The 19,364-nt window shown below is 47.4% G+C and overlaps 4 protein-coding genes across 4 annotated transcripts; 2 read left to right on the plus strand and 2 right to left on the minus strand.

The window, feature by feature from the left end:
* Positions 1-841: 841 nt before the first annotated feature.
* N7511_008491 (uncharacterized protein) lies at positions 842-2,265 on the plus strand (the record flags this gene model as incomplete). Its single annotated transcript, XM_057130868.1, has 5 exons — positions 842-1,268; positions 1,323-1,417; positions 1,484-1,849; positions 1,924-2,134; positions 2,198-2,265. Coding segments are annotated over 5 exons (1,167 nt in total), but the record flags the coding sequence as incomplete, so codon positions are not given.
* Positions 2,266-3,248: 983 nt separating this feature from the next.
* On the minus strand, positions 3,249-4,275 carry N7511_008492 (uncharacterized protein; the record flags this gene model as incomplete). The annotated part of the gene is made up of 3 exons (XM_057130869.1): positions 3,249-4,048; positions 4,106-4,190; positions 4,258-4,275. The coding sequence occupies 3 exons, from the start codon at positions 4,273-4,275 to the stop codon at positions 3,249-3,251; spliced, it is 903 nt and encodes a 300-aa protein (XP_056981600.1).
* Positions 4,276-5,255: 980 nt separating this feature from the next.
* N7511_008493 (uncharacterized protein) lies at positions 5,256-5,806 on the minus strand (the record flags this gene model as incomplete). Its single annotated transcript, XM_057130870.1, has 2 exons — positions 5,256-5,414; positions 5,465-5,806. 2 exons carry the CDS (start codon positions 5,804-5,806, stop codon positions 5,256-5,258), a joined length of 501 nt encoding a protein of 166 aa, XP_056981601.1.
* Positions 5,807-13,674: 7,868 nt separating this feature from the next.
* N7511_008494 (uncharacterized protein) lies at positions 13,675-15,021 on the plus strand (the record flags this gene model as incomplete). The annotated part of the gene is made up of 4 exons (XM_057130871.1): positions 13,675-14,334; positions 14,388-14,448; positions 14,504-14,705; positions 14,811-15,021. The coding sequence occupies 4 exons, from the start codon at positions 13,675-13,677 to the stop codon at positions 15,019-15,021; spliced, it is 1,134 nt and encodes a 377-aa protein (XP_056981602.1).
* Positions 15,022-19,364: the final 4,343 nt, after the last annotated feature.

Raw genomic sequence — 19,364 nt, forward strand, 5'->3', positions numbered from 1 at the left:
AGGTCGCGCTCCGCCTACCTTGTGAGGAAGAGCCCTGGTGGTAAGAAATTGGCCGTTTTCCAGAACCACTGGCCACAAACTACACGCAATCTGTCTCCTTGCTCTATACTTTTAACCATTTTGTCGCCGTCTGAACCTCCGTACCAGGTGTTCATCGTCGGCAATATCGTTTACTTGGTAGAGTCACAACCTGTAAAACTATAGAGGAAGAGAAGAAACCAACTATTTTTTAAGTTTGAAACAGCAAGGGATGAGTAGGACTGCCAAGTCGCGCTTGTGCTTGTAGGTGACAAGTTTAGCTTTTCATCATTAGAACTGGACCGATCTTCGTTGCCTAATTCGGTTGATAGCAGCCTACCCTTTGCCATGTGAGCCCTGAGTCTAGGTTATTTACTCAAACCCAAGCTGAGACACTACACTTCACCTGCCGCCACCTACTCACTTGCCGGTTTATTTCAACATTTCTGTCAAATTCCCTCTATTCAATAAACTTCTTCATTGACATAACCAGCCATCTTTTTGACGAAAGCATTAGCTACATCTGCGTTTGTGTTTTATTTCATCTCTCTTTGCGTGTTTTTCCGTAACTGAATCGATTGTATTGCCCTGTCAGCTTCTGCCCTCCGCTTGGATGGTATATCTTTTTTCGTTGGAATTTTGAATAAAGAAAACGTCTCCTAAAATACTAAGACTTCAGGGAGAAAAGTGACGGTGCAACCGTTGTTTGGTTCATCTCCTTTCCTCACCCCCGTGGTCATGTTTAATGCCTGACATACAGCTCCTCTTATAACGACACTCGGTCAGCGCTGCTCTGACATATCTCAACCTTCGATTCATTTAGTTTGCATTACATGTCTGGGTTTTCATGATGCTACGCACATTGCGGGGCGCCTCACGAACAATAGGCTTCACCATAGTACTTGCACTTCTCTTCTTTCAGACAAAAATTATTCTATGTGATCGATCTTCAGCAACAAGGCTTGATCTCGGGAATTCCCATCACGGGAAAGGCCAAGATGCCGTGGATTGGTCGCGATTTGCGTACTCGCAATATGCCACCAACACTGCTTACTTGTGCAACTCAGTCATGATTTTTGAGACTTTACATCGCTTGCACAGTAAAGCTGATCGGCTCTTAATGTACCCGTTGAGTTTTTCGGCTGATGAGAATGAAAACGGGACGGAGAGCCGATTACTTCGCAAAGCCCGGGATGAATATAATGTGAAGCTAGTGCCTGTACGCGTCCAAACGGGAAACAGAGAAGACCGTACGTGATGTCTTGTTTGAACTTGAGAGACCAAATGAACTAACACAATCTAAGCTACGTGGTCGAAAAGCTTTACAAAACTCCTCGCTTTTAATCAGACGCAATATAGTCGCGTTCTTAGCTTAGACTCGGATGTTACCATGTTACAAGTATGTATACGATGAAGCATGGATCGTAGCTTTCCAAGATTGTATCACTGACGTTCGGCAATCTAGCATATGGACGAATTGTTCTTTTTGCCTCCATGTCCTTTGGCCTTCCCTCGAGCTTACTGGCTGGATCCTGATCATCGCGTTATGACCAGCTATCTTATGATAATTGAGCCTTCTGAGCTCGAGTTTGACCGCATCGTAACTGCTACTGCAACATCACAAACATCAGACTATGACATGGAGATCGTGAATGCCATCTACAGAGACCATGCGCTCATCATTCCCCACCGACCCTATACCCTCTTGACAGGAGAGTTCCGTGAGGTTGTCCACGCCAAGTATCTTGGGAGTTCACGCGAAGTTTGGAATCCTCAAAAGGCTCTTATGGAAGCAAAGACCGTCCATTTCTCCGACTGGCCGGTTCCAAAGGTCCGTATCCCTTTGGGCCTTTTGCTGTGCCCAAGAGATTATTCGAGTTCATCCTGCTGATAGACCCTGTATAGCCTTGGGTTGATTTCCCTTCCAACGCTATGAATGAGCACAAGCCTTCTTGCCATTGGAACGTAACAAGCGGTGGAGATGATGACTGTCGCGACCGCGATTATTGGCTTGGAATCTACTTTGATTTCAACAACAGAAGAAAGGTATGTGGCTTTGCTGCGGCGCTGTTTGAAGCATCAGCTGACCGATTCAGAATGTCTGCGGTGACATTTAGTAGGTCGAACGACGTTGATCACGCTAGTGTTTTCTTGATCCTGTATTATTCTGTAGATCTAGCGGGCTACCCAATTCCGATCCAGGCAACAATGCTTGTGACATTTTGCCCTGAGCTCTGGCTTGATTGACCGGCTCAGTATCTGTCAAGGTGATTTCGCCCGTAGCGTGGTTCTTGTTTTAGACAGTTTCAAATCGCCCGTTGCCTATCGTACCTATGGAAGCGGCGGTCCTAGGTATCCCAGAGAACCCAGGCGCCCTTCAGCTTTCCGCCGATCTCAATGCTTAGTGTCTTTCTATGAAAGTATTTGAATTTGGAAATAAGCAGAGGTGTAATTAGTGAACATCAATACTGTGTTGAAACTATTCTACGTACTGGAAATGGTCCATCCTCGTTTAAGGTGCTCACTGCTTTATTTTCCAGGACCCGCTCTTTGTTGGTGCTGATTCTTTTCTTACTTCTCTCAGTTGCCATTCGTCTCTTGTTCAATACCTTCTATCTCTCAGATATCAACTTGCGAATCAATGAAGGGTTGCAGAGTCTGCACACAGCCATATAAAGCAGCATGTACAAAAGCACATCGACCAAGCTCATCTTGTAGATTGGGACCAGCAAGTTCCACAGGGATGGTGAACCACAACGTTTTCAATGAAGAACGTGGGACCAGCGAGTCAAGCTATAGCACTTTGGATCACACTAGCGGCCGAGTATATTCCTAGGGAGATAATTATTCGGGAGGCCTCAAATGGCAGGCGCGACTATGCGGGGTTAATCTACAGAGGTAGGCTTACACTACCTCCAGGCCATTAGGCTTTGGCAGAGCAAGCCAGATTCTTCCGTAAATGGGCCTGAAGAATTGGAGTTCCAAAAGGATCAGATCAAATAGGAGACAGATAGTTACTCAGTGCTCAGCTAAGAGGACATCTGATCAGTCTCATCAACCAGGAGAGCCATATAGCTCGAGTCCTGTGCAACAGACTGTTTAATTTCGGTGGCGAGACAGATTTGATTATATATATGGTGCCGAAGTCCAAGGCTCCTAATTCAAACTCTTCCGATCCTCATGACAAGATAGTTGGGTTGTTGGATACGTGTGTATAGACTCGGAGAATTTCACACGACAAGAGCACGTAACACCCGGCGCAAGCCGTCGTAATCGGGCTCTTGGCCGAACCCAAGCCGTTTCACCGAGCGAAGGAATTTGCACAGAGGTTCCAATCCACCGCAAAGCTCCTTGGTCGTGATAGCGGATTTCTTCGCAAACATCAGATCTTTGGTCTCGGCAGGGAGGTGTTGCCAGGGGAGTTGTCCACGAACAAGATACACCAGGACATAACCAAGAGACTCCATATCGTCGCGCCGCGACACTGAATGACCACGATGACTGTTCAGACTGGCGAAAACAGGCGATCCTACCATTTGAGTGGCTTGCCAGGGCGCATGCCTGTGGGCCGTGGTGCCCCGATACCTTTCAGCAACGGAAAAATCGATCAGCAGCACTCGCTCTCGAAACCGATCATACACAATATTTCCAGGTTGAACATCCCGATGTATAAAGTTCCTGTTGTGTATAAGTTGCAGCGCACAGATCATCTGATCTCCAATGCTCACAACCTCCTCCAGGGAGAAGAAAAGTCCGCTGCTCGCCAGTCGAGGTCTTCCCAATCTATGGTGCATGGTCTTGTAGAGACTTGGGCCCAGCTGCTCCATAATCAAATAGCATCGATATCTATTCTCACCTCTGTATCTGTATCTTTCACGGCAGTAGTCATGGACAATCGGGATACCTTCACCGCGGCCCAGCTCTTGGAAAACACTGTATTCGTGGTTCAGTGTGTTGCCTTTAGCACTAGATGACCAGGGGATCCGTTGCTTTTTGATGGCGACTTTCTCCTGGGTGCAGTGGTTGGTCCCTAGTGATAATCAACATGGGTGAAAGTGCGGGACGAGGGGCCGATGTTTCTACCCACCTAGATAGACATCGGCAACGCTTCCTTTGCCTAGTTCCCGTCCAGGTAAGCAGTCGAACGACCACTGGGCGTTCAGTCTTTTGATCTGCAAATTCGTGAGATCAATGCCTTCTTGGTATGATGCTTCTTGCTTTTACCAAGATTGGACCGACCTTTGTTGACAGAGACATCCCTTAATGTGCAGGTAGAGTTGATTGTGAAGGGTATTCAGCCACGATAACTAGGCCTTGGGTCACGCCGGGCGAGTAGCCAGCGGGGGATTGCGCACCAGTGGAGAAGGGGAATCTGAAGACTCGGGATATTTGGCGAGAATCACTCAGACGGGGTGTTTTGACCACATACCAGGCTTTAGGGAACTGAGTTATGATGACGTTGCTCCCATAGTTCGGCGCAAGGATTTCGCTATGCACCACGTCAACCCCGCTTTATCGTGCGCCTACCAGGTACGGAACGAGGAATGGACGAGCCGCTGCAATATAGCCCTTTCTTTGAACAGTCTCTGCTTATGGATCGATATCACTTTCCTTTGAATTATGGGTGGCTCACATCCCGAGCATCTAGGCTTTTACGGCTGGCGCAATCGGCCTTGGGAATGCCATGGTCTTATGCTCAGACGGCTTCACAGTATTTCATTTTAGTGACCCTAAAAGCACATCGGAATATAATGAGCCTCATGTAGTGCTTTGCAGACGTGGGTACCAGGACGAGAAATGGCATGGGATGGGACACCGCCGGATGCATATGACGGATGAACCATGTCGGCAACGTATCTTGGAAACGTTGTCTAACGTAATATCTAGAGATTTTCACATGCATTAACCCCCTTCTTGTGTCCTCAGTTTCTACGCGCCAGCTTATTACCAAGCGAGCAATTTAAGGAAGCTCCTGATTTCTTATTCCGTTTACTGTCAAAAATTCCAAAAGGCTAGTAGTATTTAGGCGATCCCAGGCCAATATAAGCGAGATTTCGTCAAAATGTGAAAGATGCCGAGTACATCACTTATCATGGAAACAATTGATCCTATAAGTTACACACTTTTTTTAAGCTGATAAACAAACGTATGCAATGCCCCCCTCCGCCCTATCTCTCAGCACATCCGCCGTCATTTCTTTCCCCTGCCCTGCCAAGTCTTCTGTCCTCCCTCTTTCTTCACGTGCAGAAAGTACTGTTCTCGTTGCCGACGCTGTTGTTGCTTTCACTGGTTCCACCTCTCTCTCCGTTGCTAATCTCAGCTTGAAACATTGTCGACATGAGGCCGACCAGTGTGGCTTTTGCACTTGGGTCCTCCAAACTACTCCTCATGCGAGGCTTATAAGATATTAGCGTCTAGAAGCGTACGATCAAAGAGGCTTTCATACGTATAAGTCTCTGGCACAGTTCATGATAAATTCGCTTAGCACTTCGTCAATGAGCGCGGAGCTGATTGGATAATGGCCCTGATCGAACATGGGCCTGGCCGAGAATCCAGAGGTGCTGTAGGTAGGACCCTGCGGGAACATGTTATCCATGCCCCCAAACCCGTCAGGCATAAGTTCATCCTGGCTACCCTGTTGTGCAGTCTGGCCTTGGGTGGAGTTTCGCGTCGTGTACGGCGGAGACAGTCCTTGCTGTTGGGCTTGCCTTGGTGTATGCCTGTCAGTGTTGTCATACAGCGGCTGTTGGCTACCATCTGCACTCGCCCTTGTTTGTCGTCCAGCCATTGCGGTATATTGTAGTAAAAAGAGGTGGTAAGTAAAAATTGGATCGTGCCGTCACTTTATAGCACGACATTTACTTTCTCGTCCTTCCCCGATAAAAGCGAAGTCTTCTGAATGGATAAACCAGGGTCTGCGTACATTCGTACTAACGGTGGTTTAGCGCGCTTTCTGCATTAGCTCCATGACAGGGATGCTAGGCGGGGACTGAATGACATGAAATCCAGGCTCTTCCCAGCAGCCTCTCTCATGGTCGTAAGAGGCATAATAAGTCAAGGATCGATTTTTGAAAGACCCTATTGCGATAACGTCATTGCTTTGGTAGAATTTGATCAATATCAAGACATATCATCTCTCATTGTCCTCTATTCACGCAAAAACTAAAAAAAACCGACCACCTCCTCCAGTGATAGGCTCGGAAAGGTATTCGCTACTCTGCTACTATCGGGCAAAAGAGCTGAAATTGGAACTGTCTCTAGACTCCTGCTTAGCCGTGCCCAGACCTGGCCAACGACCTTGGCTCAACACCTCCAACCGATTATATATTGTGGCGAACTGACTGGGTCTCAATTCAAGCAATTTTAAGACATGTACTTTTGGTTGCACTTTTGATATAACCCACAGTCTACCGGTGCTCTCCTCCGCCTGCTTTACTATCCAGAGCATGAGAGACAGACAGAATGTGCTCGGTTGTCTGAGAGCTGAGTGGTAGAAAAAAAAGCAATAAAAAAAGCAATAAAAAAGAAACAAATAAAAAGAAACAAATAAAAAAAGAAACAAATAAAAAAGAAACAAATAAAAAAGAAACAAATAAAAAAGAAACAAATAAAAAAGAAACAAATAAAAAAGAAACAAATAAAAAAGAAACAAATAAAAAAGAAACAAATAAAAAAGAAACAAATAAAAAAGAAACAAATAAAAAAGAAACAAATAAAAAGAAACAAATAAAAAAGAAACAAATAAAAAAGAAACAAATAAAAAAGAAACAAATAAAAAAGAAACAAATAAAAAGAAACAAATAAAAAGAAACAAATTGCTATTAAAGAATGACAAAAAAACAGGAAAAAAAAGTAATAACTTACCTACCCCTGACACGGAATAAGCCAATTTTTTTCCTTCGCGGTGTAATCGCGGCAGTGCAGTCAACGTGCAGAAAGGGTTCGGTCAGATCGTGGGGCTAAGTCCCCACCATTCCGATTGGGTGACGGAGGTAATTGGATCTGACAGCGCTGGTCCTGCAAGGAAGATACAACATTCGCAGTTTGCTTTGAGGAGATTCGATCATCGTTCGCAGCTGAGCTTACGCAGGCCCTCGATCACAATGCAGAGGATACAAGAACAAGAAAAATCTGTAATCTGAGACAATCTTCCTTCCGCCTACACAGGGATTTCAGCGCGAAAACCCATGCTCCCTTGAAAGGTTGCCCAATGGCATGTCACAATTACGGTAGGGTACGCTTGGACCGCCATGGAACGCGGCTATTCTACCGCTAGCGACTCAACGCTTAACCCGTAATTGCAAAGAGCAACGTTCATGCGCCTGCCCTATCTCCCTTATGGAAACAACGCTGCCTGGTAGATCAGGAATATGGACTGCCCGTGTGGAGCGATCCACCTTTTGTTCAAGGACAATACCGAGCCCAGCCGTGTGCGTCTATTATCAACCAATGTCTTCCGCTTCAGCCGATGTAGCATTATCTACGTATGGAAGAAGAAGAAGAAGAAGAAGCTTAGAGGGCTAATAGACATAATCGGATATATGACGGCGCTATTCGTATAAGGCCCACCTTTCATCGACGAAGAAATAAGAATCCTAGGTCAACTTCAGGAGTGTACACCGATAACCTAGGCTCACTATGTGCGATCGTCCCTTTCCTTCCCCGATGTGGTACGTGTTCGAGTAACATGGCGCGGCAATCATAAGGGAACGTTTCGGACTGAAAAACTCCTTCGCCAACTCGCTTTAGTTGCTTGAGCCGAGCTCGGTGACCAGCCGAGAGCAAGAACGAGACAAGACTTCCCTGGCCCCGTTGAGGCATGTGCAACCTTGGGTTCCTGCCGATCATCTTATGTTTGCGACCTCGATGCTATATCCACTAATCTAAGACTAATCAACCGGAAGACAAGCAAGAGACGAGAGCTAAATACGAAAGAGTGGCCAGTCTACTGGCTGAATGTATAGATTATCACAGTCGACTACACAAGCCACCCGCCTTTTTATTATGTCTCGTGATTTTCCTTAAATTCCATGTTATTCGGATGATTTTACTGGATGGTACCAATATATTTTTTATCCAATCACTAAGCGCCATTCGCACCGATCTGTGATTTTTGCCCCGCCCATATCTCCCGATACCATTGCTCACAATAAAAACAAGTACGATAGTATAGCTGCACGAACTAATGCCAAGAAATTGCCCTTAGGTTGGCTCTCCAATTTGTCTGTGCTATTGACGATATGTTTAGTCCAACGCGCGTTGTTTTCCAGAAGAAGTCACTTGCTTTAACGTCACAGACCACAATCTCGACTGTGAATGCGCGGCATAACGGCCGGCACAACGGCCGACAACGGCTAGTACGCTGCGCATCAGCCTCCGCCCAGACTTATTCCGAAGACAAGGAAAACAAATATTTTTGTTTCTTATGAATAGCCACTACAATATCAAAAGCAAGAACTTAATCTGCAATCTCATGTGCTTTGCTAATTGGTATACGAGCCTGTCAACATCTTACGGGACTCGATCAGAGATTTACAGGCCCTATATATATTTAGAGTAGTCTCTCTCGGAGCTTCCAAATACGTCACAAAAGAAAGGGAAAGCTCTCCCCCCGAATCGCCCCATTGCCATATAGATGTGCGGGAATAATTACCTTCGCATTTCCTTCCACACATACCCTTACCTTTTCGGATTCCAGAAGAGTCCAGATCCCCTTATTCTCATGGCCAAGTGGATATTCGCCTGTCGCTACTGCCGCCTAAAGTGTGGTTAGTGTTATGTCTCCGAAATATCGCACTGGCGGTCAAGCAGGGAAATTGCCCCCGGAAGTGATGCGCCGCGGGCTTTGCGGACTATGCAACCCCGAGAGAAGATCAAATAACGAACTATCTCTCAAAAATAAGTAGTATCGAGGCTGCGCTTGCTGGTTTAGCGCCGAAGAGAAAGCTATCAAATGGGGTATGTCACCATCAAAAGTACAGATATGGGACTTCCGATTCGGCGGCTGGGCCAGCACGAAAGGTCTCTCTACCCCATCACTTTCTTCTTTTGCTCTTTTCCCTTCTTTTCCAATCAAAATTCGACTATCATTGGCCGACAGCTCTGAAATCCATGACAGGACAGTCGTGCATACCGGTCCACCCTAGCGTGAAATACATTGTCGATCCTAGCATTAATTGCACGTGCTCAAGCTGATATCGCTATAGGTAAAAGATAAATCATCAACCTGCATGATGTTGGGTCATTCTCCACACAAGCTTTCGAATCCCCATCAAATGAGAGCCGGTTATTCGGAGTCATGACAGATGCAAGCGGCATGGGGAACAGGGTCAGATGAAACTACTCGCCTCTATGAAGTCAACTGCTTGGGTAAAACCGGCTATCGGCAGATACTTAGCTGTCTTCCGTACACAGGACGAGGCGCTGCAGAAGCTGGTGGGTCGGCGAGATCGACCAGGCACGAGCCTCCATCGTCCTTGTTTTGCTTCCCCGCTCCTTCACTACTTCGCGAACATACAATGAATGCCAACTCTTCGACCGCGACCCCTGAATAGCGGGGCTTGACCTTGCTACTAGCTCTAAATGATTGGCCATTATGTGAAGCAACAAGATACAATAAACACGGGTGTGATGTGCATATCGATGATCTGAGTCACGCGACATGAAAGGACGAGAGGAGCTTAGCGGCTCTGGCCGGGGGAAAACCTATGTCCGCGCGGGCTAGACCGTTCTCTGAGCGCACAGAAGAGACCCACTGCATCTAGTTAAAGCCGTACCAAACATTGAGTCATGCATCAGATGCTAATTCGTATTGGGCAAACGGCCGAGTCATCATCGCATTTGCTTCCGCATCAGCTTTACATCCGCGTTCTGCGACCAGTGTGCTTAATGTGCAGTTCTCGACCAAGAAAATACGGGTATGCCAAATTAATGATGATTTTACTGACTGCAAGTAATGCACTAGGCGAACGCGTGTGGCGGAATTTGCCGCTCGTGCACGCGGGAGACGGTACAACGGAGAAATCAATCAAGCACGGGCATATTTGATATTGTAAATCATTTTTTTGATCTAATTTTTATTTTTTGCTTTCCGTATCATTTATCCGAGCTACACCATTGAAGCCGTTGTTTCAAGCTGATTTCAGGCCCCATCTCCTGCGTACAGCGAAGATGCATGCCCAGTATTCTTCGGATATCGCCAGCCCCCTGTCGCATCTCATCCTATGTACAGAAGACTTGCCGGTGGCTGGTTCCTCCCATGTAGTTTCGTTTTGGCAAAGCAATTTCATCCGAGAGTGTTACCTATGCTGCTTGCATCAATGCTAGCTCCCAATGACAGACCTTTTTTTTTTTTTTTTTTTTTTTAAAAAAAAAGGGGTTGAAAGCTTGTGTGGAGACTGGTTCCACATCATCCACATTGCTATTCTATCTTGGGCTACGGCAATCTTAGTCAGAACCAGGGTCATTGGTCAAAGATTCGGCAATAAATTTCCAACTAGGGTGTTCCCGGCATATGCCTTTCCCGTCGTGGTTCTCATTCTTGTTAAACCATCAGGAACAGGCAATGAATTGCACTCTGGGAACCGGAGGACTGTGGACCCTAAATCCGCCGTGGATGAACAATGCACCCAAGCGATGCGGGTCAGGGCCGATCGAGAGTTTCCCATCATTAAGATCGACTATGCAGCAAGTAAAAAATAATGCATGCAGGTCAGGCGGGCCAATCTACTTCTTCAAAGCCAGCATTTGTGTCGTACCTAGTAAGTCGTGAGTAGCCGGTACAATGGGCATAGGGTTTTAGGGCTTAGGGCTTGAGGTGGTCCTATGAGGGCACGAGTTTCCATGAGAGCTTCGCGAGAATTCCCCTGAATGTTTTGGACAAATTAGGAATTTCTCTCATGCAGTCAACTAATAAGAATCGACGACGGTTGATGAACAGGAGAAAAAAATACCCCAGTCCCTGCGGGCCCTGCGGGCCCTGCGGGCCCTGCGGTCGCCGAATGTCCCACGTCTGTGCTTTTCAGCAAAACCCACTTGGTATCTTTCACTCGGCACTAACCCAGCAAGCACGGCCCCGATACTACTTTTCTGTAAGGAATGATTTGTGACAGGATGAGGAATTGATGAACTGGCTGGTACTGAAAATGTCCAATAGAATCTGATGATTGCTTGATTGAAGGTGTTAAGATCGGTCGAGTGACCCCTGGAGCTACTGTCCGTGCTATGGCGTGTTTGACACCGTATCCGAATCTGGCCCGAATACCATACAAATACCTGGGGAAATTGGGTGAGCGATGAACAAGCCCATCCCAAAAGGTCATAGCGGTGCTTTACCGCTTTCGCGGTATGTCAATTTGTTCCGTAATCTCTCCTCGAGGCTACACAATCTGCAAAGCAAAGCACGTAGCGTATTTCCTACTACCCTGTAAATGAAATAAACCCGCGCTGCTTTCCCACACACGGCTCCATTTTAGTACTTTGTTTCCTCGAGCCCACAGGAAAATGTTCTCACCTGCCCGACTGCCTGCTTCAAGTGGAAATGGCTGTTTGCGTTATTGGATACTAGGTACGAGGTACAGTTGGGAATGTATGTAGGCCGAAATGATCAGTTTTCGGAAATTCAAAGGTCATTGTGGCTGAGAAATGACTCGGAAGACTCCAACGGCCGGACCGCTTTCTCTGTCCCCGAGGACTTAATTTATATGTTTTCACTGGTCCATTGCCCTTACAGTCAATAGCCCCACCTCCCCGTTATGCTAGTTCAGGGCAAAAATCGACCTGCTCTATCGGTCAGGACCAATCCTAGTAAAGATAATTACGAGACGAGAGACTTCAATTCATCGAGAGGGTGCCTATTAAGTTGCTCCTTCACATCTGATTCAGTAGATCAGCTTTAGCTGCGGTCGCCTTCGATCGGCGGATGCAGCCTTAGAGTGTCTAGGGTCTAGGGCTTAGGGCGCTTATGATTGGATACAGGCTTAGGGTGAGCCCAGGGATGAGGTAATAGCCTTTGGAAAATCCGAACGTGGCTTGCGAAGATCTATAGACTAATTGCTCCATGCTTTCACACAACTATATTGGCTTACAATCGAGTGAGGTCGAACGGCAGAGGCTTAGGGCTTAGGCAGAGGCATACGATGACAAATGGCCCGGATTGTTTTTTTTTGTAGCATGTGGGCCTTCCCACCGTTGCGAAGACAAACACAGCCGAGGACTCTTTCGCAGTAGACAAGGAGACCGAGGTTATTATATACCAATAAAATAGCAATGCAACTCCGAATCCGTCTCGCCATGTCTCGCCATCCCACAGCACATTGCGGCTCACATCCAGTTACTTTCCAAACCTTGTCTTGAACATGACCTTGTTTCTTGACTAGTGGTCAGCTGTTCATCTGGTGCAGGCAGCGGCACTCATGTATCCACGCCAAAATCCCGAGGGACCACAAAAAAGAACTTATGGAGAAGTCGGTTCTAGAATCGATTTTCTTGGCCGTGATGCCCCGTACCAGATAAGCCTATTGTTTGGTCATCGATCTGGCTGGGCCTTTGGCCCGAAATATGCCGGGTGAGATGGTCGATGAGAGATAGATCTTGAACAAGGCTAAGCATTGGGCGGAGCAAGTCAAAGAACGGACAAGTGGAACATACTGGAACTCAGTACCTTCTGGGCTTCTCGCTGTATGATTTGAGACAGTCCTCGGAGTCCACATGAAGCAATTTGCTGTAGTAGGACGGTCAAACGGGAAGACGTAGGCAATTCTCTACTTTTCGTAACCTTCTTTCTTGGATCCCTGCTTTTGGTATTCCAGCTGCCTGTCCTGACATCTGACAAACGCATTATAGACCGAGCTCTCGATTGGCCGCGACATCTGCGTTTTGAAATGCACCGAGGACACATAACGATAAGGACTCGATAGGCACCTCTTCTGTTATTTCGCTTTATTCGCCACGGGCCCTTCGAGGCTTGCAGCAGCACCACACCTCCCATCCTTGATGGCATTCTGAAAAAAAAAAAAAAATCATCGATGCTTTATAAATTCCTTCGATGCACGCCATTGTGTGCTCAATTTTGCGCAAAGTGGAAATTGGATTCAGGGACGGTCTAAATCCAGCCTACGTTATCTCCGAAAATAGAGCCCGCCGACTCTCGACCCCCAACATGGGCATCAACTAACCTTGGCCGTCATAATCGAGCAAGAGTCGGATGACTTTTGAATAAGCTCTGGACAGACCGCGCTGATGAAATAGTTCACAGATATAGGTCTGAAACGCACGCAGCAACGACCACTTGACTGTTGAAAGCCATGCGAGAATTAGGAAAAAAAAGACATGGAAGAAATGTTCACTAAAGGGAGGCACATGATTCGCCCATAGTATACATGTACATGTACATTACTGTAGCAAGTAGAGTCGTACTCGATCTCATAAGCCACCTTGATGGATGACATCTTATTGCCTGTCACAGTTCAAGGGTTCTTGATCTGTTCCTTGCGCTTGCGGGACGCGTCATATCACGTCACGTGGAGTATGCATGACATTCAGATAGATAGTGTAGGAACGTGAATCACGTGATCATAGACTGGCCGGGAGAGGGTTGGTTCGTGGTGCAGACAACGCCTCCACACTACCAAACAATTACGATCACCTCACGCCTTGATGGCTCACACGCGCAGTGAGGAAGCGCCAACGGAAGTTTTGATTACGATCGATATCGGAACAACCACGGTCAAGGCTTTTGTTTCCGAGAATCCCGACTCCCCCGATTCGATCGACTACCCCTTGGAGTTCCGGTCGAGCGATGATGCGGACAGGAAGAAAACCACCACCGAACTGGATACAACCCTAGCTTTTTCGGAAGACGGACAAAACTGCATTTTCGGTCCCGATGGCCTATCGTACTCCGGGGCTCACATCTTCCGGGACTGGAAACTCGGCGCCATGGGCTTCGAACCGTACGCCCATTCGCTAGCAAAGTCCTTTGAGTTGCTTCAAGCATCAGCTCCACAACTAGGACCTGTCAATCTTGCCAGCCTTTACCGGAAGCTTCTCTCACATATCTCGGATACAGTCAAAGGGCATCTCCACCAAAAGTACGGTGGTAACTTTGACGCGATAAGATGCTATCTCACATATCCGGTCAGCTGCAGTGAGTCATTGAGGCTTCTTCTTCTTCAAGAGCCTTCTGCTGTCGGAATGGAAGTCGTGGGGGCCGTTTCGGAGGCCATGGCGGCTGCCTATTATTTCGTCAAATGCAAAAGAGGCATCAATCTGCCACGCGGCGCGAAACTATTCATTGACTTCGGTGGCGCCACTGTTGTAGGTTCTTCTCGGCCACCCGTTTTTGACGTATTTACTAACATCTTGACCAGGATGGCGTGGTAGTATATGAGGATAGCACGGGCCAGATAAAGCAGGCATGCCCCAGCCGTGGTCTGCGCCCTCATTGACGAAGTACAAGCCGGATGGATTGCTGAACGTTGAATAGGATTTACCGGTGGAGGACAAATGTTCAACCAATTCGCACGCGACTGGCTTACGAAACAATGCCCTGATTGGAATGCGCTGTACAGCGATATTCAATGGACTCTCAACATATCTTCCCACATCGATCGATTCAAACGCACATTTAATGGCAAATCGAGCCACAACCTTTATGATGGAAAAGGCTGTATCGTCACTATCCCCTCGTGAGTGCTTCTTTCCATCTGGGAGACCCCAATGTCTTCAATACTTTCCAGCCATGCATTAAGTTCATTATGAACAAAGCTCATGAGTTAATTTGTCTTCTACAGGCAGATCATTGCAGAATTTTTCGAGCCTTTAATTGCTGGAGGCGTGGGGCTAGCCAAAGAACTGTGTAAGAGTGCGATGTCTGCTGGTCACTTCGTTAGTGCTGTAGTGGTCTGCGGTGGTGTAGGGGGGAATGGCTGGTTCTTTGAGGAGCTATCCCGGAGAATACTTGATGAGACTGGCATCGCAATATGCAGGCGAATGCCGGAGTAGGTTGACAATGATCTGCGCTCGTCGAAAACATGCTAACACTGACTACCACCCCTTTAGGCCTGAAGCTATAGCGCATGGAGCGCTGTGCTATGCTCGCAGCCCTATCGTTGAAGAGTGTGTTGTAACACGTCATCTGGGCCTGTCCTACGATGGGGACTATACAAGAAGTGGGAAGCCTCTGAAGCTTGGAATGTGGCACAAGGGCATTGGATGGATTCTTCGCGAGGTAGGTTTCAATTTCACGAAAGGCAGGTTGCCAGCGTTTTGGCTGATTACACGCAGGGTCAAGATCCTAATCAGTTACCAGGTTGTCTGCGATTCACGAAAATGATCCAACCTAATTCGACGGATGAAGGTGATCACATAATTGAAACGGAAATGTACGTCCCCCCCGCCAACTTGAAATCATTTGGCAAGTACATTCGAAAAAACAGGCTCATCGAATGGGACTGCAATATAACATATCCGGCCACGGAACGAATTCTCGCCCGATTGTCCCGCCTGGGGAAATTTTATGGAAAGCTTCCGCACAAAGAAATGTTTCCGCTTGGGACTGAGACGGAGGAGTCCGAATTTGAATTTCAACTTACTCTAGAGGCTGATAAACAGCTCTTAAAGGCCTTCTTTTCTGTCAAGCTCGGGAACGGGCAATTCTTCCCTCTGGAAGAAGTACGTTATGTTCCTCTATCGTTAGTTCCCAGATCAGAGTATATGAATCCTTGTGTCCAATATGGTCAAGGTTTCGCAAATCAGAGCTGGGAGGAGGATCAAGCACCAAGTCATGGGCCGCAGCGCCTTGATTCTGTTGTGTCTCTCCCAGTCTCTCGGGACAGTCGTGATTTATCAACGCCGCGGGCACACAGTGGACCTGCCATTGTCGTACCACAGAGTCCTGTGCAGTCCGAAAGTGCTGCGTCTACCGCCACGCACGTTTCGATTCTGCCTCATCGTCAACAAGTAATACGGCGGCCTGGCGTGGGACCGTATTCGCAGCCAACATTCTCACCGAGCGACCATGCGAATACGAAGAGAACCGCTGTACTATTGAATCAAAAGTACGGTCCGTTCCGACAGGGCAACCCTGGTCTTGTGTCTTAACCTCGATGAGAAATACTTTGAAATTCAAGATTGAGCGTCGTGTGTAATTGCTCGTGGCGCCATTTAGCTGATTTGATGGCTCGGCTCCACCCAAGGCCAGGCAGGTCAAGGCCATCTTTCTTCAGTCCGGTTAGGCAGGACTATCTGAGAGTGGCATAATGTATGGGTAAACCCTCACGATGGATAGCACAGCAATCAAACGCATTACTTGTAATAGCCAGTGTCAATGCAGATGTCTTCTCATTTAAATCAGTGAACCAATGGCATCAGTAGTTGTGTTAGGGATTGGGACTTGGCTCTTTGAATTGAAGACCAATTCATCGCACAGAATACGTGACATTCCGTTATCAGCATACTGGTCAGCCTTTCTAGAGTGCCGTCGGTCTGGCCAAAGCTCAGTCTACTTCAATTCTAGAAAGTCTTGAAAACTGCCACAAATCCTTTTCATCTTAAAGTGGCTGATTGGTGCACTGCTTTCTCTTTCTGCAGTTGCTGCGCCACCATTAACGACCCAAATAAATACCACAATGCGCAACTGGAACGAATACTGTGGTAGATCGCACCACTTCAAGCATACGAACCGCATGAGCACGATGTTGATCGAACTAGAAGCAATGATTGAAGCAAAGTGATTTTCGACAAGCCGTGCCTGATATCCAGTTTGTCGCATGGTTGGGCTGAGTCATTGTCTTTTGGAGTTTCTAGGACAAATTCCAGTGCAGTATATGCCTTCTACTTCTACATCGTAAGTTCTAATTAAGGGTTGCGATAGGGAAATGTTTACAATCTACGCAGGGTTCCCGTCTCGTAGCTCTCTGGTGCAAATACTGCTGGCCAGGTATGAACGCGTCGCTTAAGCATGGCTGACAAATAATAAGTATATACAAGTCATCAAGTACCTACTTCGCAACGTTCAAGAATCGGACCAGGGATATACCACTACATGGGATCCGTGTAAGCCACGTTCTGTGTGTCATCTATGATGTTATCCTGAGGCCAGGAAGCTCGCACGTACGGAGCAAAATCTTCTAGATTACCCGGATTAGTGACGTTCTTATGTTGCCTCCGTAGCGCCGCGGAGAGCTCTTGGTTTCGGCAAAATCCGAGATTATATCAAAGTTCATCACCCAGAGTGCTTTCTCGACGTAATGGCCACCAATTGGTATACCAGAGTACAATATGGAACTGCTCTATGCACAAATGTCAATGAAGGCTGGTGATTTCTTCAAATTCCTCGTCTGGACCGCCGTTCGCTTATCGTATTCAGATTCAGCAGCAGAGATGCACTATCAGTTCTTTGAGAGTCAGCCCGACTTGTCAATCTTGACTGCAACTCAAACTGCCGCCTGATCGTTGTGAGCTCCCAAACTATAGCCGTAAAGGCTCCATACAGAACTAGCTCGGCAAAGAGAATATTCTATAGTAGGGATCATCTAGGTGACATAAAGTACGTCTTTCTCTGCGTGAAATGTAAGCGTAAGCCATGCTGGCCATTTATAACATTCAAGCGAAAGGAGGATCTCGAGCGATGCTTACACACACACACACACACACACACAAAATTTATTAACGCCCGGCGGCTCAGCCGATACGGCAACTATCTCTGATCTACTATACATGTCATAATATATATAGAACTGTGTCTCCTGAGAGCCCATGCATAAATCCTTGCCATATATGTCATTTCCAGCAAGCAGTGTCGCAGCGGATTCTCGTGAGTTAGTAATTTTGTTATTAGGCTGGCTTGAAGGCGCTTCTCCAAGTGTTCAACATCCTATTTTCGGCAGCTGAAGCGCGTCTAGCATCTGTGACACGAGGTGGTTGGTGGGTTAGATCGGAAAAAAGGGTGATTTATGTTCGTCGGCATGGTTAGGTGGCCTCGAGTCGGCCCGTGGCGATGGCGAATCGTATTGAGGCTCGTACCGCCTCTAAGTTCGGCGTCCACTTCTGATCATCGGAAGGGGACTTTCCTCCTAGGAAGAAGGATATATTTCCTCGGTGGCTGTTGGTGCATTGTCAAGGATATAGATGAGGCATACGCGCTAAACCGAAGACGCGGACCCACATGGCGCATCTGGGTTCCCCTGGACGCGAGGAAGCTATCTTGCTTTTGCTTCCTCGCGCTACGTCTTGTATCTAGAGTCGACTATACCTTTTGTTAATATGACCATTTATTGAAAAGACACGCTCCTCATCAACAGATACGTGATACCCTCACATGCATTGTAGTAGTTCCGTCCGGTGCGCCGTCCATTTTTGACATCGAAATAGGAATTGTTCGACGGTCTCTCTCGCTTGTCCACACGCACACTATCCGTGTCTGCTACTTTGATTCGAAAGAAATATCCATTGAGTCGTGCCATGCCGGTTTGGAGTTGAGCCAGCACGCTCGCTTCTTTCCACGATAATCGGTCATACAGCTGCGGGGTGTGTTTACCAGGGAGTGCTGCATCAACTCGTTTTGCGTGTCTCCCTATGTTCCCTGGCAGGTCATTGCTGGGGACTGCACGGGACCGTGCGATATTCAGTGTTGTTGACTTCATTCTCGGGACGCGCGCTTGCGGGCGAGCATCTTCTTGTGTCGCGGCTCTGGCCTGTTCTTTCGCCAGACCCCGCAGTTTATTGTCTTCGCTCGTTGGTATCCACCGGATATTGATCTGGGTTCCGTTTCTCCGTAGCTTTCTACAGTTGGCAGACGAATTCCTGGCCTGACTGTTGTCGGGGATTCCTTAGTGTCAGAGCCGCCGCTTTCAAGTATTGATTTGTATTACTAAGTTCGGCACGCTGAATTATACATTGTAGAGGTGGAAGTATGTCTATCTACATAGATTCTCTACCTTGCATCCCCTTCGATCCTCATCCGCATCCTTCACAGGGCACAGCCAGTTCCGCAAGTCAACACCAGTTTGCACCTGAAGCCTACTTCCATAGCGACCTCGAAGACTCCATCCTCGATAGTCATCTTCAAAATCCTATTCTCTCAGTAGACTGACACGCGCGTCCGTCCTCTCGAGCCATTTAGAAAGTGTCATATCTGCAGTCCGCCCACCCAGTCTTCCGTCGCTTCCATTATATGCTGCGCCCCACAGATTGTCAAGTCCGTTTCGCGCTACCTTGTGAGATCTCTCTGACAAGGCTGACCGTATCTCGCAGGAGTTTGCCCAGTTGTATCCTCGCTGTATCCGGAACAGCCAAGCAACACAGTGTTGTCCCTCCTACTAGCCAAAGTATCTCATCGTTCTCTG

This window comes from Penicillium nucicola, assembly GCF_028828085.1.
Source record: "Penicillium nucicola strain IBT 29836 chromosome Unknown utg000009l, whole genome shotgun sequence".
NCBI lineage: Eukaryota > Fungi > Ascomycota > Eurotiomycetes > Eurotiales > Aspergillaceae > Penicillium > Penicillium nucicola.